Source organism: Phyllostomus hastatus, unplaced genomic scaffold (genome assembly GCF_019186645.2).
Source record: "Phyllostomus hastatus isolate PE091 unplaced genomic scaffold, TTU_PhHast_1.1 phas_contig_150, whole genome shotgun sequence".
NCBI classification, from domain to species: Eukaryota; Metazoa; Chordata; class Mammalia; order Chiroptera; family Phyllostomidae; genus Phyllostomus; species Phyllostomus hastatus.
The window spans coordinates 3,385,791-3,413,210 of record NW_025333611.1 but is presented as its reverse complement, the minus strand read 5'-3'; the positions used below and the strand labels follow the sequence as shown (position 1 = coordinate 3,413,210).

Genomic DNA, 27,420 nt, shown 5'->3' with positions numbered 1-27,420 from the left:
TCCGGCCGCTCTGGAGAACGGGTCGGCAGGTCCTTGAGCAGTCTTAGCAGGAACAGCGTGTACCCTGGCAGTTGTGCTTCCAGACAGCGACCCAAGAAAAATGAAAACCTTTGTCCACCAAACTCTGGCGTGTGAGTGTTCACAGTAACCGTATTCGTAACAGCCCCAAAGTGGAAACAACCCCGGTGTCTAGCGGCTGGCGAACTGGTCACGCAACGTGCCGCACACACACACACAGGAGCACCACTCAGCAAGGACTGAGCTCTGATCCACGCTGTGACACGGATGAGCCTCGGAAAACATTCCGCCAAGTAAAAGGGACGCCCCCCCAAACACACACACATGTGCGCAAGATCACATTTTATATAATCCTGTGTATACAAAATGTCCAGGAAGGCCAGTCGGTCCAGCCAGAAGTAGATGAGTGGCTGCCTGGGGCTGGAGGGAGGTAGGGGTGGGAATTATCTGTGGACAGACAGACATGGGGCTGGTGGTTATAGCTATGGTTATGTGTTGAGTGGCCAAACTCAATACATGTACATGAGTTGTACGTTTACAGTGGGTGAATTTTATGCTTTGTCAGTAAAGTTTGCTTTTAAAAATACAAAAAAAAACCCCCAATTTGGGAAAGAAAGGTATTCTCAAAATTCAACACCTTTCTTGAGGAGGTGAGAGAAGCAATAATGGCAAGCAGTGTAGAAAGGATGAAAAAGAAGCTTTAAGAAAATAAAAAAATCTTCACAAGAAATGAAAGATTCTCTTAGTATACTACGTGGATTTCCAGTGTAGTAAATAACTTGAACACGATCCGTACACTGTGAACACTATCTAGTTATGTTTAGAATCAGTTTATACACAGCATGGAAGACGATTGTTCATTTTAACTATGGGAAGTAGGAAGGTACGGAAGATAAAGGTCGGGGGATGAGAAGAGATCGCGCGTGTGAGAACAGCAGGGCTATCGCGGCACCCTCACCCCACAACGGGGAAGACAGAAGATGTTACCTGTAGATGGTGGAGTGTAAAATGAGTTAGTTATTTTAGGAAGAGAAGTGGGAAGTGGCAGAATGAGTCAGATCCTTCTCTGGCGTAGCAGAAACAATACGTAATGTCTGAAGTTCATAAATCGAGAAATAGCAGTAAGAGTCTGCAGCCACACCACCCTGGACACACCCGATCTCGTCTGATCTTGGAAGCTAAGCAGAGTTGGGCCTGGTTAGTACTTGGATGGGAGACCACCTAGGAGTACCGGGTGCTGTCCCTGCCCTGACCAGTGTGACTCGGGCGCTGTTCTGCAAACCAAAAGGTCTCGGGTTCGGTTCCCGGTCAGGGCTCGTGCCTGGGTTACAGGCTTGGTCTCCTGTTGGGGTGCATACCAGTGGCAACCGACTCATGTTTCTCTCCCTCTCTTCCCCTCTTTCTAAAATATAAATAAATAAAATCGTTTAAAAAACTAAACTAGTGATAAGAGCACATACTTTAGAGATGTTTAGGGTGACCTGCAGAAGAAACAGGTAAGAAGTTGTTCCCTCGGGAAGGAGACTAGTGCTTGTGCAGACTGGTGTCACCGGGGGACTTCTTTCTTCACAAACCTGGCACCAGTCCTGGAGTTTTCAAAAATCATTTCTATCAATAGAGATTAGAGACACCTTAAAAGACACAGGTATCCCATCCTAACCTCCTCCAGAAACAGAAAGAAATGGCAGGTGCTTGGAATGGCCATTCTTCCTGCTGACCCAACCGTACCCTGCTTCGAGAGCTTATGTTTCTGGAAGAGATGCCAACCCTCGGGTGCTGCCCACCCGAGAAATGGCTTGTGGCCTGGCGCCCCTCACCCTCAGGTTTCAGAGCCTGAGCCCCCGGGCCCGGGCCCCAGCCCTTGTCCCCCGGGAGAGGGAAACTGCCACATGGTGCGTGCCCGCCTGCCGAGGGGCAGGGACTCACACCGGCTCGGCTGTGGTGAGAACGCTCACCACCCACGTAAGCCACGGGGACACTGAGACTCTGAAAGCGCAAGTTAGATTGGGGGCTTCAAACAAAAGTCCACGAACCGGGCCCGGGTGCCACCCAAGCCCACGCACTCCACCGCCTCAGCTGGGCTGCATCGGGGTCATTTCCCCCAAAACAGAAACCCCCCACTCAGACTCGCTCGCTGGAGGCTGACGGTTTGGCTGTTGGACGGAGCAGCTCAGCAGAGTCGCTTTGGAGCCAGTTCCCGCCGCGCTCTTCTGATAGCCACAGTTGCGGGTTTGTTCCAAGCCATACAGATTTAGCAAGGGAGCGAGACTGACTTCTGACCATTGTCCCTTAAAACCAGAAAGTGGGCACGCCTACGCCCCGGGCTGTAGGTGCCCGATGGCCCTCTTTGCAGTGACCGGGACTGCCCGCCCCCCCTTTCAGGTGCAGACACTGGCCGACAGGCGGCCTTCCTTTGCACCCGGTGTTGGAGAGCCCCGCACTCACCGTCCTGGGGCGGGGGGGACTGAGGAGGCACCTCTCGTCTTTCCCCCCACAGGGGCAGAGCCTGCCGGGGCGAGTCCTCTTCCTGCGCTACGTGGTGCAGACGCTGGAGGACGACTTCCAGCAGACCCTGAGGAAGCAGCGGCAGCACCTGCAGCAGTCCATCGCCAACACGGTGCTCTCCTGCGACAGGCAGCCCCACAACGTCAGGTACTGGCTGCCCGCGCCCTGGGGGGCGTGGGGGGGGCGTGGAGGAGCCAGAGGGCCTGAGGTGGATGAGACAGTCCAGGAGCCAGATGGCGGGACGGGGGCGGCCACCGACACTGGGGACCTGAAACCCTCTCTCTGCGCCAAGCATGCGCTGGACGCCAGAGCTCTCATGCTCTCTCCGGGCCGGCGGACCCGCTGTGCTCTATTTCACATGTGTTTCACGGGTTCAGACGACCTCACGGGATCCAGGAGAAACCAGAACCCGTGTCTGGCAGTCTAGGGGCAGAGGGTCAGTGCGCAGAGAATCTGTGAAGAGCACAGGGCAGCGTGGGTGGGTGTTCAATCGAAAAGTGACCGTTGCAATGGGAGGCACTCAGCTGACCGTCCTGCCGTGTGAGCGCAGGCGCCGGACTGAGTGGGCAGTGGGGGCAGGCCAGGGTCCTCAGTCACGTTCATTCCCACCTCTCCTGGGGGAGCCTCCCGCTCTACAGAGCTGGGGTGCACGGATAGGCATTGGTGGCCCTGAAGGGCACGCCAGGTCCTCCTTCATCGGTGCTTTGTGGGGACAAAAGCCCCTGTTCCAGATGCGGAACCAGCTGTCTTCAACCCGAGTAAGAGACGGGCGTGGGGTAAAGGCCGTGGTCACACGGATGCACGCACGCGCGTGTCAGAAGCGTCACACAGAAACCTGTGTGCCACTTACTGTGCACCAGTCATTCTTCACAGACGAGGTTTCACCCGGAGAGGGACGGCAGGTCAGCCTCCGCACGCCCCCTTTGGAAGCGCACGCCCCCTTTGGAAGGGCCTTTCTTTCCTTTCCTTTTCTCTTTTCTTTTCAACTGTCCCTACAGAGGATAAAGCAGCTCCACCAGGTTTGAGAAATCGGCTGGTCTCGGGTCCCCTCACTTGCATTTCCCTGCCCCACAGGGCTGAGTACTTACTTTCAGCGCTGCCATCTAAGTCAGGGGCGTCCCACTCACGTTCACGGGGGCCGCGGCAGCCTCGAGTCTGCCCTCAAAGGGCTGAAACAATTTTAGGACTGTGTCCATGTAACTACTCCTTAACTGTGACGGAGCTGACATTACATTCAGCCCTCGGGAGGCAACCACGAAGCTGATGCGGCCCCCGGTGAAGTGAGTCTGACACCCCTGATCTACGTGATTCTTGGGCTGTTTTCCTCCGTGTGGCTGCCTAACCTGTTGGGGCTGCTGATTCTCCACTATTCGTTGCTGGCTCTCATCCACCGACGTCCCCCGTGAAGATGAGGGGTTGCCCTTCTTGCGCCCTCCCCCTCCCTCCCACACCGGGGTCTCCCATGCCGTCCCTAGCGTTGTGTCCCCGTTTGGCGCCGGTCAGTGTCGGGTATTTCTGTTGCCGTGACCACGTGTGCTAGTCTGAGCTGAGCCAAGTACTGAACCACGGTGACTTCTCCTCTCACTCCTACCTGTGTGTTCTCCTTAGAGCCGATGATTGCCTTGCTTTTCGCTTCTTCGTACTCTTCGAGGGCGTGGGACGTCAAGGTCAAGTCCCCTCCCGTTTGCTGGGAGCCTCCCCTCAGCCCGCACTTGCGCTCTGCGGTCTTGCCAGCTTCCTCTCCTCCAGCATCCATGGTGCGGCCCTTCCCCCTCCAGCCTGCAGGGGTCGCTCTCGCTGCCAGCCCCTGCTGTGAACTCGGGAATGCCCTCCACCCGTTCCCAGCGTTGGGCCTCCTTTGCCCAGCTGCCCAGCGTCTGCTCTTTCTTGGTTCATTGCCTCGTCCTGATGGATCGGTCCCCAGCAGCAGCTTCTCAGAAAGGTATGCGGGCAGGACAGTGTTCCAGATCTTCTGTGCCTGAAATTACCTTTGTCCTCCCGCACGTTGGCTGGTACCTGAGTGTGGGCATCGAGGTTACAGAAACTCTTCCACAGACCACTGGGCATCTTCCGCTGTCTTCCCGCTTCCCGAACCGCCGCGAGTTCCCCAGCTGCCTTGACTGCCGATTCTTTTTGCGTGCCCTGACGTTTCTCTCTGGAGGTGTGTCAGACCCTCTCTGTGCTAGGTGTGCCGTCTGTGAGCCGTGGGCGTCTGGAGACACGGCCTTCGTTCCCGGAGAACGGAGCGTTCGTCTCCGCTGCCATGTTCTCCGTTTCCAAGGGCTCTTTTACTTACTTCGCTAAATGGTCCCTTTTAAAGTTAGTAAATCACATTCTGTGGTCTTCTTCTCTCACGGACTCCTGACCGCACACACCTCTGATGACGCTCACGATAGCTGTTGTTTTTGTTCATTCCCTGCATGGTGTCTCTTTTTTCCAAATCGCTTTTCTTTTGGAGGGGAGCAGGGGTTGGCCGTTTTGGTCTTCCTCTCTCGTGTGAGAATGTCCCCCAGATGTCTGGCGAACCCTGGCAGTCTGTCCGTGTTGCGGCATGACAGACTCCAAGGCCGACGGAAGCCCGAGAACTGGGGGGGACTTGTCGTTCCCGAAGTTCCCTGCAGGCAGAGCTGGCTGCGCCTCTCCTAGCACCTCGTCCAGTGCCTTCAGGTCCTTCCTTGTTGGGGGGGGTGGGGTTTCCCTGGAAGACTTCAGTCTCCTGGGTGACTCGGAGAGACCGGGACGCCAAGGCGTTGGAAGACAGGCGCAGGAGGACGGCAAGGGCCCCCGCCCGCAGCACGCGTGTGCCCACGTCCTGCCCCGTGTTCGCTCCAGCGCCTCTGCCTCCCGGCGGGGCCTGGTCCCCTGGTCCAGAGACCCCCGTCTTTCCTCTTTGCAGAGGCAGCCTGTCGTCCTCGGGGTTGTTGTGCAAGAAGACCTAGGGTCCAAAAGTTCCTCAAACACCTTACAAGCCATCGGCTTGCCCCTTCCACCCTCACCTCGGAGAAACCTTGTACTACCATTTGCAGAGCTCATTGAAAAACGTTTTGTTTTTTTTTTAGTTCTTAGTTAAGTAATATTAAATAGGGTTGCCCTTAGCTACTGCTGGCTCAGAATTCAGCTTTCTCGATTCTGCTAAGTCAGTTAAAATGTATCCCTTTGCCATTTAGATTAAACATTATCCTTACAACATGACTCACTTCCTTACTTAGTTAGTTAATTGGTTACTTTTGATTTTGTAGTCAGTGTCTCTCAACCACCCCCCAAATCCAAGGCTGGGACCTGGAGGATCACCTTCATGGAGTAACTCATCTGTCTCTCCTCGCCGCCTCCGGCTCCTTCCTGCACCCGGAGTAGTCAGCATCCGGAATGTTCGTCATTCCCTCCTCTCTGTGTGTGCTCTTACTGCATCTGCACGTGTCCCTATAAAGTATACATCTTCATTTCAGCTCCTTTGAGCCATAACAAAAGGGTATCATGCTGCCTGGAGTCTATTATAAGGAAGTCTTTTATTTTTCGCTTAGGATTACAAAGTGCTAAAGGTTTGTTCGTATCGTTACCTATCACTGCAGCTAACCCATTGTCACCACTACGTAATACTCTCTTTTGTGAATACACTTCACTTTCCTTCCAGTTTCCCAAACTTCATGGCTGTCATCTCCTCTCTTTTCCTCCCCTTCCTTGCAGATTTTTAAAAAGTATCTGCTGGAGTATTTATTAGTGGGATTTTAGGAAGGAACAAAATTAGATGTGTGTTTGCAATCCACCATTTTTACCCGGGCTCCCTAAGTGACGGTCAGAAGTAATTTTGACTGCGTGAGATGCCTGGGCCTTGGGGACTTTCAGAGCCCTCGCCCTGCGTGAACTGGGACCCTCCCGCGCGCACCGTAAACCGGGGTTATCCGAGTTAACAGATGACACCTAACGAGTAAAAGCCGTTCAGTCCAGCTTCCCGCCTGGCCAGGGGGCCACCGAGAGTGCCCTTCCACCCTGGAGGTACCAGCAGGCTTGCTCACACCGTGGGAGCCGCCTGTGGGCCCTCTGCGGCCACGGGGGCGGCGGGTGGGGGGGTCTAGGGGCCCGGGCCCAGGCTGCAGTTCTGAGCGCCGCACAGTAGGACGAAGTCTGAGCTTCCTGTTGTCTTTCCCCTGCAGGGACGTGATCAAGTGGCTGTTCCGAGCGGTGACGGAAGGCGGGTTAACTCCGCCCCTGCCTGGGAGTCACGCCTCGGCGGGAGCAGGTGTCTCGAAGGCCGGCAGCAGCCACCCCTCGCCCCAGCCGGCCCTGACGAAGAACACCACGCAGGTGTAAGGGCGGGCGGAAGCTGTCTCCCCTGGGGCTGCCGGGACTGAGTGTTGTAGAAACAGCCCCACCCCCTGAGAGCAGACAAGCCCCGTAGCAGAGGAGTCTCACTGGAGACTCCCGGGTTTGACCAAAGACTCATTTCTGACTCCGAAGGTAGAACGGCCGCAGACGCTTCCCCCAGGCGCACGGGACGGCCCCAGCCAGCAGGGCGGCCCCGTGCAGACCCCCACTCACCTGTGCTCTGCTCCGGACGCAGGGTCGTGTGCCAGCTGCAGCGCATGCTGTCCATAGCCGTGGAGGTGGACCGGACCCCCACCTGCAGCTCCAACAAAATCGCCGAGATGATGTTCGGGTTTGTGCTGGACATCCCGGAGAGGAGTCAGAGGCGAGTCCTGGTTCTGTCTTTCTCTTTTATGCTGGGGACGTAATTTTTAAACAAAATTCCAAACGGTAACTTGGGGGGTGGGGTGGGAAAGAGGTGAAAGGGTACTTCCTGTCTGTATACCCTGTGAAAGGAAACAGTCCTCAATAAATTGTTATTATTTGCAACTAAGGCGCACTTGCGGGGGAGGAGGCACGATACCTTGGAATGGAGGTTGAGTTTTCCCGCTTTGCCTGTTGGGCGAACAACCTCACCCACCCTTCAAGGTTCGCCTGTTCGGCGCAACCTCTTTCCCCGACCCTCAGCCGCGCAGCCCGGCGCCCGCGCTCACCGAAGGGGTGAACGGAACAGGCGTGTCCGGTACTAGAGATGACCCACGAATAAATGGGGCTGGGCCTGTAGCGTGAGCCCAGACAGTAAGAAGAAGGAATTCGGTTTCTCTAAGCATGAATTCATGACGCATTCCATTAGGAAGGGATCAAGAATTCGAGTCTTGGCTCGAATGAATCCTTCCTCCTTTGAACCAGTAACCTTAGAATCCAGAGGAAGAGAACCAGACTGGAGTGACTGTGCACCCACGAACAGGTGCTGGCGCAGGAAGTGACTGTGAGAGGGCCATTGTGCAGTGGCGGCCCCGGGGGACAGTATGTCCCTCCACCCCCCGCCCGCCTCTCGCCCCCAGCCAACCCCTGAGCTCGCAGCTGGCAGCCGAGAGTGTCCGTCTACAGCTCTGGCCCCTCTTTTAGGAGAGTCTCATACCAGATACCACCATCACAAGGGTTTGATTAAAACACCCTGCTACGATCAAGGCAAACACTCATGGGGGCCCTGCGGTGCGCCAGTCATTGTCACATTGTCTCATATTTTCATGAAACTAACAAATGAGGAAACACTAGAAGTAGCGAAACAACCAGCCTAGGGTTACACAGCCAGTCAGATGGGCTCAGAACCCAAGTGGAGCCCCGGGACTTCTCCCCCCGACCCCGAGCTCGCCGTTCCAAGCAGGCAGACTCCCAGCGCTCGGGAAGCCGCACTTGGCCTCCCCCTTTTCCAGGAGTGTCTCAGGCGGGTCCCTTCGCTCACTTAAGCCCGGGTTCCGGTAAGAGATGAGAAATCTAAGGAATGCACAACTATAAACAAATCTAGACTTAACATAGGCAAAAGTAATTTAAATAAAACCTGGCCCAACTTGAACACTCTCTCAGAAGCGGCAAACTGGCAGCCGCCCAAATTACCCTAAAAGATCCCTCATCTTGACGTCCTCTGCCGAGCCCAGCAGCTTCCAGCACGCTGTGAACCTTCAGAGCCGCTCACTCTCCGTGTTCATTCTCTCGGGCACGGTCCGAGGTAGTCCTTTCTCGCGCGTCCTAAGCTGGTGCTTCCCGAGCATCACAGACCTGCCGCTCCTGCAGCAGCAGTGAGTCCATGGCCAAACCTGCGTCTGCCCCGTCCACGGGCCCCGCGGCCGCCTGCTCCAGGGCCAGCGTGAGGGCGCTGAGGGGGGACCGTGGAGCACACGCGCTCCTGGAGACGGGAGCCGTGACGGCCCGCCCCCTCTCCCCCTTCTCCGCGCAGAGAGATGTTCTTCACCACCATGGAGAGCCACCTGCTGCGCTGCAAGGTGCTGGAGATCATCTTCCTGCACAGCTGCAAGACGCCCACCCGCCTGCCCCTGTCCCTGGCGCAGGCCCTCTACTTCCTCAACAATTCCACGTCGCTGCTCAAGTGCCAGGTACCCGCCCCCCCGCCCCAGCTCGGGCCCTGGACCCCTGGACCCTTGGACCCCTGTCCCCCGGCCCCTGGGCATCACGTCGGCGTGACTTGGGAATGTAACCGAGGGAGGCGTTGGTCAGCGGGCGCTCTCACTGTCTCACTGTCTCCGCAGTCGGACAAAACCCAGTGGCAGACGTGGGACGAGCTGGTGGAGCACCTGCAGTTTCTGTTATCCAGCTACCAGCACGTGCTGAGAGGTAAGGAGCGTCCGTTCGCAAGGGGGCGGTGTGCGAGTCCCCCAGGGGCGTTACTGTGTGAACGCAGGTCAGCCAGGGGTTCTAGTCGGCGAGTACTGTTCCTTGGCTGCAAGAAACAAGGAGCGACGCCGCTAGAATCACTGCTCTGAGATGGAAGAGTTCACCTGTGTTTCAATATAAAGTGTAATATGTCGGACCTCACGGGTGTTAGGAGTGACGAGAGTCATCGCAACCCGGGAGGTACTCAGCCCCGACCCGACTAGCCCTGGCCTCTCACCCCGCCCGCCACCGCAGTGCCGGGTCGACCGCTCCCTGACCACAGACATCACAAACGCCCACCGGTACGGCGCAAGTGCAGAGCGATCAGCACCGAGGTGCAGGTGCACGCCTCGCAGGAGACAGAAGACGCCCCACGGTCCGTCCAAGTGGCCCTGCCCGAGTCCCCGGTGAGCCGGCGGTCACCAGGGCCCGGAGGAGCCGAGTGACTACCGCTCGGGAGGCCGGCACCGGCAAGGAGAGGGGTGCGGTTGCCACCCCGGATGAGAGCGGTCAGCCGAGGACCCCTGAGGTCCTCGGGAAAGCTGACGTCATTATTCATCGCGAAGAGCAAAGGCGGTAACTTGAGGAGGAGGCAGGCGTCCCTCTCGCCGCGCTGCCCTGAGCAGGACACCTCAGCCCTTACGTGGTGTTCCTGCCAAAGACCCACGACCTGAATCCAATCACAAGGAAGATCGGACAAACCCCTTCTGGGGAGCCTTTCACAGAACGAGTGGCCTGCACTCTTCAAAGGTGCCAGAAACCGCTCCACTTTAGAACAGGGCTACAGCCCAAGAACACCAAATACAAAGCCTGGTCCTAGACCGGACCCTGGACCAGGAAAAAAGAAACTAGAAAGGACATTATTGCAACAATTGGTAAAACTTAAACAGATAATAGGATTGCATTAATATTAAATTTCCTGTTTTTGATCATTATTCTGGCTTACGAAACTAAACATCCTTGATCTTAGGAAACCCACACGGAAGAGTCAAAGGGTGGAGGGGCGCAGTGTCGGCCGCTGCCTCTCACGCCGGAAACAGGAGAAGCATGCACATACAGTTTAGCCGCTAGGGTCCCGTCGAGGTTGATTTTAGCTCAGTAACGATACCCTCGGGCCTGCAACTGATGGAGCTGTTGTGGAGGTATATTTTAAAAAGGCACTGGATTTGAGGTAGAAGATCAAAGCCAAAGTCCAGCCCCGGCACTTACTCCGCGTTGGGCGGCCAGCGCGTCTCCAGACCTCGGTCCCTCCCTCCCACAGAGGGGGCCGGGCACGCTCAACCTGCCCCAGCGACTGTGGGCGGCGGCGCGAGCAGCGGGCAGGGCTCCGGCTGCCTGTTCGCCTTGACAGGGCCGGGCTGCAAGGGTCTGCTCTGTGTTTGAAGTCCTTGTGACCAAACTTAACGGAGAGCACCGTGGGGACCGCCACGTGCGGCCGTCTGGGCACTTTCAGCGCACCCCCCCCCCCGCTCCCCGGACAGCGCCCGCCCTTCAGAACAAAGCCCCAGAGGCAGACTCCGTGTGTGTGCTTGGCCTCGCTGAGCTTAGGTAATTATTCCTTTTAAAGACCTAGCCAGAAGTTTAATGTTCAAGCATCTGGTTTGTACTTCAGCTTCACCTCTAACACTTCTGGTTCATTTGTTTTGCTTCCCAGTTAATACACCTGGGTCATGGGCAATAGTGGCTTAATGTGGACATGGAAGCTGGTTTTGTTGCAGAATATTCTTAAGTTTCAAATGAGGGAAAGGAAGGCCTCAAACCAGTCTGCAGGGGAGGGCAACAGCAGGTTTGTAGTTGTAACACCAATAATACAGTGATTAACGAGTACCAGCACAATAATAAACTCGTGTACGCACAGTTGCGAACCTACTTTTGCCCACCCCTACTGCTGGGCTGCGTTCCAACGTTATTTTATCCTCGACATCTTTCCCAGCTTCTCTGGAGACCAACAGTCAAGGAGAAAAAAAAATTAGGAACAGTCGTTTGAAATGGCGTCCTACAAAGAACACAGCCGAACGGGACCCTGACGGCCGGCGCCCTTGCCTATGGCATTTCACTGTGCGGGCTCCTCGGCCAGCGCGGAGGGGGGCCACTGCTGAGGGCGTCCGGAGGTCAGCCCGAGCTGTGGAGCTCCAGGGGCGAGGGGAGAAGGGGCAAGGCTGGGGAGGACAGAGGAAGGCAGGCAAGTAAATCCACAAACCCTGCCTTGTATCATCCAGTGACCCCGTGAAGGTCACTGACCGTGGGAAAACAGAGGCTTGGAGAAAAGTAAATGCAGAGCCCGGACTCAAGCTTAGGTCTGTTGCCAAAGCGTGGAAGGAATTGCTCTTCTGTGAGATCACTGGGCAAGATCAGGAAGTGAGATGCTAAGGAATTTCCAATCCCCCTTTCCTAAACTTCCTATGCATTGTACTTCCTATACAGTTAAGCTACTTTCGTATAGACCCTTGACCTTGGGGAGGTGTATATCCTGAAACTTCACCTTTTACAAATACTTCCACAGAGAGCAGAGCAGCCCCACGGAGACAGGGGGGCTGGGGTGTCTGCTGAACTCACCGACTCTGGCTCAGAGAAGCAGCCCCCCACACCCCACTCCTGAACACAAACACAGTCAGTCGCTCATCTGCTCTGTCCTACAGTTCGTACAAAACGGTCTCCCTTAAACAGAGTAACTGTAGTAAACCAACATCACAATGAACTAAGTTCAATATTTCTTTGCAATTCTTTCATACTTAGGGAAAAGCCTCCCTAAGGATAATTCAAAATTCACATGAATATTTTTCAAGTGGTTAAATTAACTTTAAATATAACTTCATTGTTTAAACCAACAAAGGGAAAAATTCAAATGGAACACGAATTTTTTTAACATGAAAAACTGGGGGAAGCCCTGGCTGGCGTAGCTCAGTGGATGGAGTGCGGGCTGCGAACCAGTGTCGCAGGTTCGAGTCCCAGCCAGGGCACGTGCCTGGGTTGCAGGCCACGGCCCCCAGCAACCGCACATTGATGTTTCTCTTTCTCCCTCACTTCCCTCTCTAAAAATAAAAAATAAATAAAATAAAAATACTGGGGGACCAGAGAGAACGAAGGACCTTCAAACACAGAGTCCCCCCCGCATGTTCCCACTTGGCCTCTGGCCTGTATCCCGGCACTGGGTTAGCAGGTCCGTGCCCAGACCCTGCCTGGCAGAGCCGGACTTCGTTGTCTTAAATCATGACGAATAAAAAGCAGTTCGGTTCAACTGACTTCTTACCTCTTGCAGAGCACCTACGGAGTTCAGTGATCGACCGGAAAGACTTAATCATCAAGCGGGTGAAGCCCAAGCCCCAGCAGTGCGACGACATCACCGTGGTGGACGTGGAGAAGCAGATCGAGGCGTTCCGCAGCCGCCTGGTCCAGATGCTGGGGGAGCCGCTGGTCCCCCAGCTGCGAGACAAAGTGCACTTGCTGAAGCTCCTGCTCTTCTACGCCGCGGACCTGAACCCCGACGCAGAGCCCTCCCCCGAGTGCTGGAGCGCCCCCTGAGGGCCTGCGACGCCCGCGCTGGCCGGCGCCGAGAATACCTCCCGAACTAACTCTCTCGCCGGCTCCCGGAGTCCTGACAGTATGAGAAGTAGCTGAGTCTTAGAGGACCAAACCCATCTTATTGATCTGTAGGTGACAACTGTCTAACTCTCTAGCAAATACTTTTTGATAACCCAATGCTAGCCCATTCCCAGATATGGCTTAAATATATAGGGTGTATGTATTTTTTGATAAATTATTTATCTATACTTTTTGAAACAGGTAATACTATATGCACTTACATGTTTAACACTTCCATTCAAGATGTGAAAAAAACCCCTCGGAACAAACCCTAGACGTCAACGTTACGTTACTCCAGGTACTGACGACCCGTTTCAGAGAGAAGGACGTATCCGTCTCTCCCTAATGAAACACAACCATCCACGTTATACCGCGCACAGATCTGACTTTGTGGCCAGCCCATTAAGATCCCATGTAATGAGGCGGAAGATGGGAGGTCAGAAACAAGAGGATGAGTGTGCTGCAGAAGTGTTTAAGGGATCCAATAAAAAGGCAATGGTTTTTCAAAACACCAAGTTTCCTGCTTGGGTTCCGTGGCTGAGTAGGCAGAATGCAGTGAGCACTCCTGACGGGACAAAGGAAACAGCTATCCACGTTTGAGAAAGCAGTACAGATTTTTATTGTCGAAACAAGAGATCTGAGTGTAACAGAACACAAATAAATTAATTGTTCTCGTCATCTGAGACTCCGGGGCCTCTCTCTGGAAAGGTCAGCGCAGCTGGCCATGCAGCCCGCTCCCTCCGACGCCGGGGCAGCAGGGGCTGGAGACCAGGTGCTCAGGACAACGACCGAGCAGGTGCTCAGTGCAGGGAAATGCGTGGGTGCCCCCCTGCCCCCAGCTCCTTTCCTCGGGAAGCCCGCCGTTTGCACAGGTGTGGGCTCCTTTGGGGGGAATGATCGAATACAGAAAGTGTTTCATCCTTCCACTGGAAGCCGCTTGGCGGCGGCAGCCGCCGCAGGCCCCGCTGATACTCATTCCACGTGAGTGTCCAGGCTGTAATCGATGTACAGTCACCACCACCTTCCCTCTGGAAAAAGCTGAACAGCCATTTCTACCAAAACGGGAGGCCGAGTTTGCTCCTTACAGAACATCTTCCACCAGACTGGAGCTGACTTGATCTCACTCGGAAGTGCCACGAAGGAGACGCACCGCCCAGCGCAACGGACCCGGGGGCCCCACCGGCAGGAGCTGGCTGAGCGCAACGGCTGCCGTCCCCAGGCAGGAGGGGCCCTGCCAAGCCCAGACCTTCTCCGGGCCCCGACCTCAGACAGACCCCGGGTCCCTGCGCGGACAGAGCGGGGGCACCCGCACCAGCCGTCCAGGGGGCGGGGCCTCTCCGCCAGGGCCCGGCCGTGCATGAGCTGCCCGTGGCGACGGAGCAGCACAAACGCCATCTGCCCGGGCCGCGCCGGCGGGTCCTTGTCCAGGCCAGATGGCGCCGACACAGGCGGCGGGGCCCCCACGCCGCTGCTGGGATTATTACCTAGTCTAACTTGACGCTAAAGCAACACGATGGCTTTCTCCACACAAGGACAGACCTTACACTACTGTTTCCCAAAAACCAGTTGTGCCTCTAGTTCTAGCCTCAGGTACAGGGGTTTAAAAGAAGAAAACTAGAAACCCAAATGCTTCCTATGTCGGGGCCAGAGTAACAGTGGAGTGGGCGCGAGACACCCTCTGTCCGGAGTCGCTGGAAGCGAAAGCTCTAGAAGCCGGTGGGTGTGAGCACGTTCAGGTCCCGGGGTTTGAGATTGTGGGTGCGGGGCGGCGGCTTCTTCCCTTCGACCGCCGGGACGTCCATCTTGGGCGGCTTGCAGGCCACCGGGTCCTCAGCCAGCCGGGTGGCCTGCGCACGCATCAGCTCCATCGGGGAAGGTTTCTGGGCTCCTCGGTAGGGCTGCACGGCCAGGCCCGCTGCAGGAGTGGACCAGAGCGAGGGGTCTCAGAGTCAGGGGCGGCCCCCGGTCCACGCGGGAGGACGCCGGCCGTGCCGGGCTCTCCTCTGAGAAAGCTGTCTTACCTGCGTCAGACTTCTGGGGGGGTCTCGGTCCAAAGAGGCTCCACTTGTCGGCCGAGGCTCTGTCTTTATCCCTGCCCCCAGGGTCCATGGCGCTGAGGTGCGGGCCGGGCAGGGCTGTGGAAGAGCCGGAAGAGAACCAGCCCCTGGCAGGGAAGGAACAAAACAGCCCGTGTGGCCTCGCGCGCGGTACCCAGGAACTGCCCTCTGCCCCTCCTTGCCCCGGAGCCACCGGCTTACGCCCCGGTGCCCGGGCACGCCGCTCTCAGGAGGGCCGCGCGCAGGGAGGGCTCACCTAGGCGTCTGCTTAGGGGACGAGTGGGGCGTGCTGCTGGGGGTGGACCGGGCCGACACCGGCTTCTCTCCTCGCGCTGCCTCCCCGCTCTGCAGCTTTAGTTTCTGTCCGGGTGGGTAAGAGGGGAGACTTTGGCTGAGTGGGGGTAGGGTCCACCTGGTCCACACCAACTCCAGGCAAAAGGGAAACATTAACAGGTGGGGTAATTTTGGATTATAGAACACTCAAGTCAAAGGAATACATATTCCTTTGATTTTGCCATACTAAGTAGAGCTCCACCTCTTTAAAAAAATGCACTAATTCTACAACGCACCTTAAACGTTTCTGTGCTAAATACCACACTAGATCTTTTAGTGTCCCCACCTCTGCCGGCCAGCAAGCGGAAGAGCCGGAACTCCAGCCGCAAGCCTCCTGGGCCTTCCAAGTACGGCCTGGACCTCTTCTCTTGCCACGGACAACCCGCCACTGTGTCTCTCGAAGCCACAACGCCAGGGTTGGGGGGCGGGCAGCCCCCCCTCTGCAGCTGCCCACTTCCTCCGTGAGGCCTGCCCCGTTCTGTCCTTTCCCCTCCCACGACCAGTCACGCTGGGCCCCCTCTGCCTTGCCAACACACCTCTAACACGGAAGAGCGTCTGCTGGGGGACAGCTCAACCTACTAGCCGGCTCTTCCAGAGCGAGGCTCCCGGCCGTCTCTGCGCCGCATGCCCAGTGCGCCGAAGCCGAGCCCGGCCACACTCCCAACACTCCCCTTGTCAGCCTGCGTGAGCCGGCATTCCAGCCAGCCGCCTGTTCTGCTCCCGTGGCCGAGGGGCAGGAGACGGCCCAGCGTCGGCCCCGCACCATTCGGGGCTGACTGCTCCCCCGGGAACTCTGACCCACACGTGCCCTGGGAAGGTCCATGTCACGGGCCCAGAGCACCCCTCTCTGGAAGCGTCTGTCCCATCTGACAGCTTAGACCGGCCACCAGCCCTCCCCCGGTCCCCCGCGGCAGTGGTTCTGACTCTCAGCGTGTGAACGTCCCCGGGGGTGCTCGTCATGAAACGCCCCAGTCCCCAAGGTCAGGCACCCCTCCCCGCAGGCCACCAGAGCCACACTGATCCTCCTTCCACACCCTGTGTCTCATGATCCTCCTCGGAGCCCCCCCCACGCCATGGGTCAGGGTCTCGGACAACTTTGGGACGTGGGGGAAAATGCCAGCAGGAACTAGGGCATCAGGAGACGTGCGCTCAGGTGCCGTGGCTGGTTGAACGCAGGACCTCGGGCCTCGGCCCCTTCATCTACAGGACACGGAGCCAGGCCCGCCTCACGGGGTGACACCGGGGGAGCGAGTGCGAGGGCCCCGGAAGTTGCACAGTGCCGTCGGGCCCGAAGTGTCGTTCCCTGGACCAAAGTCACTTGAACTGACAGCATTCGTGCAGCTATTTGGGCATTATTAACCTTACCAAAAGTTAGTCCCATTTGTTCCAATTTCAGAAACACAAGAACAAAAACATCCCAATTCCACATTACCTTTTAATTTAAAAAACATTAAACCTCGAGCACGACCTTCTTTTCCAGCTGGTGGCACCTCCGAGGAGGCTGCCCGCCCGTGCCCCCCGTCCCTGGGTGCAGCCTGTCCTGCTGCGCCCGGGGCCCACCCGGCCTCAGCGCCGGTGACGCGGACAGGACAGCCGGGCTCCTGCACCTCCCGCCCGGACGCCCGCCCTGGACCCTGGACCCTGGACCCTGGACTGACGGGGAGGAGAGCCCCACCACCCCCCACAGCCCCCGCCTCGCTGAGCTGGAGACTTCTGGGCCGCTCCTCCCGACAGGAGCCACGACTAAGTCCCCGAGCCGGGAGCTTACGTGGAGCGCCTCTGCCCCGCGCAGGTACTTGGTCTCCTCGGCGGTGAGGCCCTTGTGGGGCGTGTAGCCGGCGTCCCTCAGCCCCGCCTGCTGCTCGAAGCGTTGAATGCTCTCCTGGGTCTGTTCTGGGGACAGAGGAGACGACGGTCATGCCCGTCCCCGTCCCTGCACACACCGGGGAGGACGACTCGGACACCCGCTGTTCTCCCGGGAGCAGGAGACCACACCGGCCGCCCTGTGGGGGCGGTTCCCTGGAGCAGCAGGGACCTGAGCCCCCCACGGAGGTCCTCGGGGGGGCCCCAGGGAAGCCCACCCCACACCGAGACGCAGACCGGACGACTTCTGGGGAACTCCTCACCTCCCTCCCTCCCTCCCATGGCCGCGCCGCTCTCCGTGTGTTTGGAAATGCGACAGGGGGAAGCCCGCTGACACTGACACTCAGAACCGGCGGGCGTTCTGCAGATACGGTCCCCGAGAGGGACTCGCCACCCTCACGACCCTCACCGAGACCCTCACCAAAGAGAAACGGGCCACGTTCTGGCCAGATGGCACCGAGGGACCGATCAGAGCCAAACCCCAGAGAACGTGCCCCAACCGGCCAGGCCCCCCAGGGCCGACTTCTCCTGCGTGCCCGGGGGCCTCTCCGAGGTGCCGGCACGGCAGGCCGACGGGCAGCTCCGTGTTCGGTGAGCGCCGCGTCGGCTGCACCGCGGGACGGCCCTGCACAACCCACGTTCCTGCTCACTCTGTGCACGCACTGCCTGACGCAGCCCCACGTCCGGGGATGCGGCGGCTCTGGGCCGAAAGTCGGGGTCCCCGAAGTCCTCTAGGACTCAGTCACTCCCCGCTGAAGGAACTATTTTATTTCTATCAGAACCAGAAGCACAGAAAAAAAAAAAATGTATAAAGCTAGTTCCCTGGGTTACCAGGTAGTCACCCAACAACGTGAAAGGCGGGAAGGAATGTCGTGCATTATGGCACACCGAGACCAGGATTTTAAACGCGGCTGTTTTTAAAAACGTGAAACCACAGCAGCGCCCGAGGAGGCCTGGCAGACAGACGCGACCGCTCTGTCTGCAGCCAGCCGTGCAGAGCTGCACGCGCGAGCGCACGGGAGCAAGCCAGGCGGCACCTGAGCAACAGCAGAACTTCCGGGTGCCGGAACATTCTGGTGTGCGGGGGAAGGGCATTTCCAGCGCAGAAGCGGTCTTGGGCTGGAGGAACAGGGACGGGAGCTTTCTCTCTAACTCTCTCAGGCTTACAAGGGACGGGTGGCGGCTGCTGACTCAAAGGGTGGTGTGTGCCCGTGAACTAAAGTCCAAGGAGGGTTTGGACTTTTGGTCCTTGGGCGAGTTCTCCAGAACAGGTCGGACAGACTGACCCCCTCCCAGAGCAGAGAAGCAAGGACTCCCGACCTTGAGACCGAGCCGACGACGAGGAGGACCTCCGAGGGCCTCGTCGCTGGCAGGGGCTGCCGCTGCTGACACGCCGCGCTGTGTGTCTGACAACCAACTGTTCACAGCAGAACCAACGGTTCAGAAAAATGCAAGCTCTCCCGTTTCCAGTCTCATTAGGACCACAGATCACACATCCTAACGCATACAGAAGCTTCAGGCAACAACGTCCAGGAAGGGGGAAAGCTTTGAGCCATTTAATTAAAAAAAAAAAAAAAAAGATGAAGGAGAAGAAGACATACAGGGCAGGTGGTGGCTGCCCCCGAGTGCCTCTTTCCCAGCAGCAGCCCCCAGCCACCAAGCCCCAGGACCCCTAACCCTCTCTCCACCTGCCAGCCAGGCTCCCTGTTCCCGTTACGAGGGAACAGTCTCAACGGTTAAGGAACCTGCCCCAGGCGACACACACGCACGTGGGCGTGTAAGGCTGTACCAGCAGACCCACAGGAATGCACCTCTGTCAACAGAGATGCCCCGAGTCTGGCCAATCCTCTCGTCCGTGTGGCTTCGCTGGTGGCGGGCAGCCCAGCCGGCCCCTGCCAGGCACGGTGGGCGCGGGCGGAGGCCGGCGCGCCTGCAGGACCCTGCGCCCGCTCCCCACCCCTGCTCCGCCAGGAGGGTGCAGAGCGCTTACTTGTGATCAGAGAGTTCATGATGACATGGGTGGCTTTAGCCTTCACCACGGGGACCTTGTCCGTACTGTCAATGGCCGATGACAGGGTCATGGCAGGGGAGGGGACACCGGCCTCTCCTTCCTCCACCTGTTCGAGAGAGGTGACGTGAGCACAGCAGGAGGGCCGCACACCCGAACCCACTCCTCTGGGGAGGCGGCTTCGGGAACACCTTGAACCTGATACAGAAGGACACCTTTACAGGCAGGGGTTTCGGCGTCCCCACCCGATCAGGTGTGTGGGTATCATCCGTAGTGACAACGGATAAAGACACATAAGTAGCCTGAATGTATAAAAGTGGGAAAGCCAGCGTGTGAAGCTGAGGGCCCCCGATTCCCAGCCACGTCTACCCCCTGGACTGATCCAGGCCTCCTGCCCAGTGCCGGCCCCACACCGGGCGCCACACCAGCCCAGTTCAGCTCCCTGCTGCAGGCTCGAAGCAGACCCCAGACATGCTGAGCACCGGACGCCGTGGACGGCCCACCCCAGGGCCAGGTCAGTAGGCCTGGGGCGGGGCTCAGGAATTTGCTCTTTTTCTAACAAATTCTGAAGTGATGTGGACGCTGCTGGTCCCCAAAACCACACCACGAGGACCGCAGCTCTGGGGTTCAGGAGCGGTCTTTTAGAACGAACCAGACAACTCTACGTAACTCCTCATCTTGAACCTGAGAGCTGGGAGCTCGCCGCCCTCTGGCGTCCAAACCCCCAACGCCGTGCTCGGGACCGGCAGGGAGGGGAGGCCCGGCTTTATTCTCTGCCTCCTGCTTCCCCAAAGGGACGGATGAAGACCATCAGCAAGGAGGGGGCGGGAGCACCGCCATGCCGGGTCCCTGTTACAAAACAGGGCCTGTGCTCTCAGCTGCAGCTTCGGTGGGGCAAAGCTGGCGTCTGTGCTTCCTCACTCGGAGGGCGGGGACGGTCGGGACAATGGAAGAATTCCTGCAATGGGGCCCGCCCAGCTCTCCACCACCAGCAGTTGTTCCGGGGTGTCAGCTGTTCCAGCCGCCGGGGCGCCACAGCGAGGCGGAGCCCACTCTTCGCCCCGGCGGCGGCGAGCAAGCGGCGGCCTGCACACAGGAAAGGGGGCCCCGCCCTCGGAAGCACGGCCAGGGCCAGGCCCCTTCCTCCCGGTACTGCCGGTCCTCTTTATGCTAGACGTTGACTCCTCCCAGCTCACTGCGTGGGATTGGCAGGTAGAGGACACGGGGACGAATGTCCCCCTGAGCTGGAGGGGATGCTTTTGCAGAGAGAGAGAGCCCCCTGCTCTGACAGCTTGAGGGAAGGGGAGTGGGGAGGGCCCACAAGAGCGGAAGAATCCAAGGCCGCTCCGCCGGGTCCGGGTCGGGCCCGGGGGCGGGAGTCACAACGTCCGCCACGCACCGGACATGTGTTCCGACGACCCACTTTGAGTTAACCGCACGGCCCCGCCACGGCCAAGGGGTCTCGGGTGGAGACACTGTTGCTCAGGGACGAAGCTGTGCGCCCAAAGTCATTGCCCATACACAGGCCATTACGGGGTTTACACCCAGGTCTGTTCGAGTCGTGGCTCAGTGTGTTGTACTTCCAAGGTCAGGCCCTCATCTGCCATGCAGCTCGAAGTTCAGTGCACTTGCAGCTGCAGACTAAACGGCCTTGCCTGAACTTGGCAGGCCCCGTGTACGCAGGCAGCACCACCGAGAGTCAGAAGTCACAGAGACGCCGCCCCTATGGGCCCAGAGCACGGGCTGCAGTGACAACAAGCCCGGGAGAACCCCTGGAGCCACAGTGCGCGGACGGGCCGAGAGCAGCAGGCGCGGTGGGACGCGGAGCGTGCGCCCGAGCCAGCCGGGGCCCGAGGACGAAGGCCGCTCTCCCAGCGGGAGAGGCGTGTGTGCCAGGTGGGAGAGCGTGACGAGAAAAGGAACAGCCCGTGTTTGGGAAACAGTCAATCCCCGCCCCCCCCAGTCACTCCGGGAACATTCTTTGGTTTGGTTTGGAATCTGCTCCGTGCCACGTCCCCTGCCTGACACCGCAGGTAGACAACAAAACTGGCCGCGGCCCCTGCCCCCCGCCCCCCGGAGCTAGCGGGAGGTGACGCAGGGCATGCGACAGGGGCCTGCGGTGCAGAGGCGGGCTCGAGGGGAGGTGGCAGTCTTGTCAGAAGGAAACCCCTCGCAGTGGAGATGTCTGCACAGGGACCTGAAGACACCACTGCTCAGGCAGGTGGTGGGAGAAGAGGGTGGGGACGGAGACATTCCGGGCAACAGAGCAGTGACGCAAAGACCTGGAAGCATCAAACACCCTACTGAGTGCAGGGCACCTTAGGTAACGTGCACGGTTAGATCACTGGGGGCAGCAGCACACTAGGACCAAGCAGAGCCAGACTGAGGAGCTTGCATTTCTAAGGCCGTCGCGAGTGGGGTGGGGGCGGGGTGGGCAAGAGAATCTCAGGGAGGAGAAGGCCTGTCCACGCTGGTTTGAACTAACAAGGACACAAGGCCCACCGACTCCAGCTGAGACACAGAAGACACACGCAGGGATCAGCGGCAGCCAGACTCTGGGCCCTGCGGCCACTGAGGCTCCTGGCACAGGGGAAGAGGAACGGAAGGCTCAGCTCGCCTCGCCGGGGCAGCCGGCGGGGTCCGGTACCTTGGCCAGGTGCTGATACTTGCGCTCTGGAATCACGGGCTTCCAGGGGATGCTGCCCATGTCCGCCGGGGGAGGAGTCATGGGCGCGGGGTCCTCCAGGGCATCATCGTAGCTGAATGCCCGGCGGTGCATCCCGATGGGCAGGGACATCTTGCCTAGAGGCCCGCTGGGCTCGAGGGCTGAGAACAGAGACACCTGTCAGGACGGGCGCAGCGACCACACACGCTCGTGGCTTCGGACTGGCCTGCGGGCGGTGGCGCTCGGAAGCGCTCACCCTGGGACACGGCGAGGACGGCCCGTTCGGGAACAGCGAGTCCGCTCGGGGAACGGGAACCCGCGGTGCTGACCCCTGCCTCCAGGCCTGACACTGGGGTTCTCCTCCCAGCCCACTCAGCAGCCCCGGGGCATCCGTGCCGCTCAGAAAAACTGGGAGTCCCATTTAAGTCACCCGAGGAGGTCACACAACATCAGAGTGCGGTAAGGGATCAGAGCCGATCCTGCCTGATTTCAAAGCCTGTGTTCTCTATGCCACGGACTCTGCCCCACAGCCACACCGAGGCTCTCACTCCTGCAAGGCTGAGGGATGGCGGTCTCCCCCTCCCCCACTCTGCAGGTGAGGAAACTGGGGCCTGGGGGCAAAGGGCCTCGCCCAGGTTCACTCCACACGCAGCCCGAGGAGGCTCCACCGCCGACCCTCCGCCTGCCCTCCCTCACCGAGGGGGACCAGAGCCCGAAGACCAGGAACGTTCACAGCCCACGGCCAGCCCAGCGCCACCACCAGGTCCCAGCGCTCTGCGGGGTTTAAACGGCAGCGCCAGCTACCACACAGACCCTGCTGGCGGCCACTCTCCTCCAGCACCGTGAGCTGCTCCCGCCGGGCCGCCCGGGGGCGCCTCCCGCTGGGACACGGGCACCTTGCTCCAAGGGCACTGTCAGCGCTGCCAGGCCAGGGAGCAAAGCTCACTTTGTTTGCGTCAGAGCGGGACTAACGCCCAGATCCTGCCTTCGGCGTGACATTTTCCTGTTGCTAAAAGTATATAATCACCCCCCAAGACATCAACTTGTGTGGCAGCAAGTCCAAAACCCGCAAAGATACTTCATCGAAACAGCAAGGGACCAAGCAGCTACCGGTATTTTTACTGCTAACATGAATAATAACCACCAACAAACCCACAGAAACACAAAGAGGGTTAGTGGTGGCCAAGCCCCGGGGCGGGGGGGGGGGGCAGCAGGGGGCAGCAGTAGGTGGGCGGGGAGAGTGATCACGAAGGGACGTGAGGTTTTCTCTGGGGGTGGGGAAGATGTTCTGGAATTGGATAGTGGCCATGGTTGCCCAACCTTGTGAATACTAAAAACCACTAAGTTATTCATTTTAAACGGGAGACTTTCATGGTATGTGAGTTGTCGCCATTAAAAAAGCAAATAATAGCCGTGGCTGGTGTGGCCCAGTGGGTTGGGCATCGTCCCACAAACTGCAAGTTCACAGGTTCGATTCCCAGGCCGGGCTCATGTCTGGGTTGCAGGCCGGGGCCCTGGCTGGGGGCGTGCAGAAGGTGACCAATTAATGTTTCTCTTGCACATCAATGTTTCTCTCCCTTCCTCCCTCCCTTCCCTGCTCTTTAAAAATGAATAAATAAAATCTTTAAAAAAAAAGAAATAAAGAAAAAAACAATAATCACCAAGGACCCCTCCTTGCCAAGCTCTTACATCCCGAATCTTCTCTAACTCTCATCAGATAGACATTCTTCCCAGGTTCTGGCTCAGGGACCTGAGGCACGGACGCCAGGCGACGCGGAGCTAGCGAGTGTGGGTGGAACCGGAACCCAGGCCCCGGGCAGCGCTCGCTCTGCATGCAACGCTCCCCGCTCCCCACACTGCAAAGCCGTGACGCCCTGAGGTCCGGGGCGCTCACACCAGGGCTCACGGTCAGCACGACAGCAATGGAGGACAGACCAAACGCAAGCTGATGAGGCTGGAGACTAGGGAGGGGTCGGTGTTGGGAGACACGGGGGAGACTCCTGTTACCCCACTTAATTTGGGAGTGATTTCAAAGACATCTTAAGACTCCTCCCATGAGCCATCCCAACAGCCCTCCCACAAATAACAATAAAGTCGGCTTATATATATACTAAGCAACATAGTCCTACAAACAGACCCCCAAATTTTCGGGGCAGTATATGTATGTTTATTGCTAACTTCTAGCTCACATTTTCACGTATTTTCCATTTAACCTTCACGGCAGCCCCGAGAGATAAGCACTGTCATCTAACCTTCACTGATGATCTAAAATCAAGTGATTCCGGTTTGATTTAAAGAATCAATGCCCTCCCCACTAAAAGAGTCCACGGCAGGGTCAATGACCGCGTTAACCCAGAAGTGACTGTCCTACGGAGACCCGGGACTCACCACACGCGGCCGTGGTCATGTTCATGACTGAGTTCCACTTGCTGCCTTTAAAGCCGGCCGGGGCCTTTCCGCCCAGGCCGCCGCTCCACCGGCCCCCCATGCCCCACAAAAGGGGATGAGTTTACAGTTTTGCTGCATACCTTGAGAACTACCCAACTTACTCTGAATTCTTATTTCACACCGCAGGAAAGTGACAAGTTTGTCATACCCTGGAGTGAAATGACTACTCTCCAGTTAGACTCTGGGTTCATGACGCCGGCTGGGTGGTTCAGAGGACACTACTTAGAGGATGCCAACCTAACCATCGGCACGTGGGTCAGAAAGAGTGGTTTCTGGACAGCGGCGTCAAGAGAGAGACGGGGTTTTACCGAAAGGAATTCAGTTTACCGGGCACTTCTGATTGTCTCGAAGCCATTGAGAGACTGGGATCCGGTGCTTTTCCTATACAGATTTCAGGGCTGAGTCCCTGCCACCTGACAAAGATAACAGAGAGCATTTTCTGACAGTGAACACTGAAGGGGGGCACCAACGCTGTTCTTCCGACAGGCACGCAGACTTGGACGGCTCGTTTACAACACGGAGACACACACACACAAAGAGCCAATGGGTGAGAAACATGCCAAGGCGCGCATGCACGTGTGCACACACACACACATGCATACACACACACACACACACAAAGGGATACTATCAAAGGTCTCGCCACACCTGTGGCTGATCTAAACCCGTGATACGACAAAGACAGTATACCTGGTGAAAAGGTCACCTTACCGGAGAGAACGGCTGTGATGATTAAGCTCACAGGCAGGTATTAACGAGGAACATTGTTCAGCTGCCGCCCATTAGCTAGGCTGCTTGGGAGGAGGCCATCCGTTCCGGACGTTCTGAGAACAACAACCAAGCGGCGTGGGTCCAGCCGTCAGAGTCTGCCCAACACCCTCCTCCTGACCATTCCCGTGCTCCCTAGCCCTGAGAGAGGGATTCGAAGTTTGTGTTTATGTTTTAAGTAAGTTAAGGCTCAGCGTCCAAATAACCTGGCCCACAGCAAGGGACCACGTAGCTAGAGGTTAAATTCCTGCTTTATTGCCAACGCTGACTATATTTACAAAGGTTTTAGACAACACTTGTCCTGTGTTGTAAGCCTCGCAGGAACGCTGCAAAGCAGGCATTGTTTATCCCCAATTTGGAAAGAAAACTAAAGATCAGGAGATGAGTGATTCGTCCAGGGTCACAGATAAGTGGCCCCGCTATGAGATGGGTAGTTTCATCCCCATTGTACAGGGGGGTTCACGCCAAGCCCTGAGAAAGCTGTTACTTGCCTTGCAACTTGCTACCTGACACCTCTGTTCTGATGGAGCTCAGAGGGCAAACTAGCTAGTTCTTCATTAAAGAGCATCGCAGAAACCAGAGTTCAGCCATGCCTCGGGTCTGGGGAGCTTACCGACCCAGACACATCCCTTCCCGCCCCCGTCCCCTCCCCCGCAGAGCTCACGCTTCCCCTACACCGGATGCCGTACGATGCCACCAAGATGAGAAAGGCCAGCTCTGACTCAACGCCCCCTCCCTCCCCGCGAGCAGGGAAAGACTAGGGCGACGAGGGTCGGGGCCTGGCACTAGGCGAAGGTTCCCCGAGGGCAGCGCAAGTAAGAGGCTTTAAGAGGTGAGGGGGCTGGGCAGCTCCGATGAAGCAGAGGCGAGGCCCACTGGGGCACCCCAGAGCCTCGGGACGGGGAGAGGACTCGGGCCAGGGCCCAGATGGAGGGGCCGGGGAGCGGAGGCTGTGGCCCCAGGGAGGACCAGGCCGGCCCGGCCCCGTCTACTTACTGGTTTCGCCGCCGCGGAGCTGCCTGCAGCCCGAGTCCCGGCCCTAAAGAGGCGCCGAGGACCCACGTGTCTCTAGAGGTTGTGTCGCAGTGGAGACCCAACTCATGGTGTGAACGGCGCTGTGTCTACAGCTATCCCTAAGAGGTTCCGGCAGGGACCAGAGCCTAAGTTGCGAGGCTGACCAGCAGCCTCCGAGATAAAGCCTACGGGGCCTCCGAAGTCACGCGAGACTTTGCCCGGAAGGCCCTCGCGGCATGCTGGGAGTTGTAGTCCACGATCGGAAAGCGCCCCCCGACCCTGACCTCCTCGGCACTGGTAGTAAGAAGAGAACGGAGCGGGGCCCCTCTTCCAGGAAGAGCCGTGTCAGGCAGGGTTCATGCCAGTAGCAGAGCCAGAACGGGGAGCAAACTTCACCTGCCTCCCCTGGACGAGGTGGTCCGAATGTCATTTCCCTTTTCCGCAAACAAAAGCGACGCTTGAAGATACGCCAGCTGAGATATCACAACCTGAAAGAAGACGTATCCCCCACTCCCCACTCACTGGGTTTACTAATATGATAAAGCAACACGGTTCTGCCCCCACGTGCCAAGCTTGCCATCAAGGCTCATCTCTGGAGGGAACTCGGGGCTGGGGCTGGGGCTGGGGCTGGGGTGCCGGGGAGTGGATCTCATGTTTAGATTTCGGCATCTGGCACTTGCCAGTTCTACCGGCAGCACGGAGAGACTTTTTCCCCAGGAGTGCCTTTCCCAGGCCACTGCGCCAGAGTGCACTGAGAATTAGTCCTTTAAATTCTATAACTAGCTTATGAATAGCATTGCAGTAGGATGGGGTGTGTGTGTGTGTGTGTGTGTGTGTGTGTGTGTGTGTCAAAAGTGTTACTTTGTTAATTTGGAAATTTTAAAATACCGTATGCCCCAATTGTTTGCCCTCCGTGGAAGCAGACCTGACACTCGCCTTCCCCCGGCAGAAGGGCAAAGTGCAGGTCACGCCTCAGCCAGGAGGGGAGGAAACTGCACTTTGCATCTTTATGTAAGCCAGAAGACAGGATTGCCTTGTTGGTTCTTAGCCCACGCTTCCACCAACTCCCCGACCCCAAGGAAAAACGGAAGCCTTTCCTGGAAGTTACTAGCTTTCTGACTGAAACGACTTTACCCCTGACTTCTGCAGCACTGCTGTCTGAAGCCACAGCATGACCGAGGCAGATTGTAGCCGCATGAGAAAACCACTGTTTCCACGAGGAACATCCTAACCATACATTTGTAAACTTTACCATCTTATGGGGTTTTCTTCTTTAAATGGGTATTGTGGTTTGTTGTTTGTTTGTTTGTTTGTTTGTTTTTAACTGGGGGTCTTACTCATCCAAAGCTTTCAAAGCCTTTTGCAAGTAAACTAGTTTCCCAGACGGTTTGGTTGAACAAGGAGGATTCGGTCATGACTGACCCACGGGTCCGAGAAGGGCACCATCTGAGCCGTTAAGTTCAGGC

At 57.7% G+C, this 27,420-nt stretch overlaps 2 protein-coding genes and 1 pseudogene across 7 annotated transcripts in view; 2 read left to right on the top strand and 1 right to left on the bottom strand.

Annotated features, from left to right (window-relative positions):
• Positions 1-13,476, top strand: part of SIMC1 (SUMO interacting motifs containing 1) — a 30,939-nt gene extending 17,463 nt beyond the window's left edge. For both annotated transcript variants that reach the window (XM_045828943.1, XM_045828942.1), the window contains 6 exons: positions 2,516-2,670; positions 6,675-6,827; positions 7,082-7,210; positions 8,783-8,939; positions 9,093-9,177; positions 12,476-13,476. In XM_045828943.1, the coding sequence (XP_045684899.1) occupies positions 2,516-2,670; positions 6,675-6,827; positions 7,082-7,210; positions 8,783-8,939; positions 9,093-9,177; positions 12,476-12,738 (942 nt within the window). In that variant the 3' untranslated portion in view covers positions 12,739-13,476. The remainder of the gene's footprint in view (positions 1-2,515; positions 2,671-6,674; positions 6,828-7,081; positions 7,211-8,782; positions 8,940-9,092; positions 9,178-12,475) is intronic.
• LOC123813253 lies at positions 1,146-1,261 on the top strand (annotated as a pseudogene).
• On the bottom strand, positions 13,394-26,139 carry KIAA1191 (KIAA1191 ortholog). Of its 5 annotated transcripts, none has more exons than XM_045828945.1 (9): positions 25,937-26,139; positions 24,884-24,996; positions 24,481-24,585; positions 21,707-21,885; positions 19,042-19,168; positions 16,957-17,081; positions 15,112-15,215; positions 14,820-14,962; positions 13,394-14,713 (listed from the first exon to the last, which is right to left on the bottom strand). In XM_045828945.1, the coding sequence occupies exons 4-9, from the start codon at positions 21,854-21,856 to the stop codon at positions 14,505-14,507; spliced, it is 858 nt and encodes a 285-aa protein (XP_045684901.1). In that variant the 5' UTR covers positions 21,857-21,885; positions 24,481-24,585; positions 24,884-24,996; positions 25,937-26,139; the 3' UTR covers positions 13,394-14,504. The 5 variants fall into 5 exon arrangements, with proteins under 5 accessions (XP_045684901.1, XP_045684900.1, XP_045684902.1 ...); XM_045828944.1 differs by having other exon boundaries at positions 24,500-24,585; positions 25,937-26,138; XM_045828946.1 differs by lacking the exon at positions 24,481-24,585.
• Between the last annotated feature and the right edge of the window lie 1,281 nt (positions 26,140-27,420).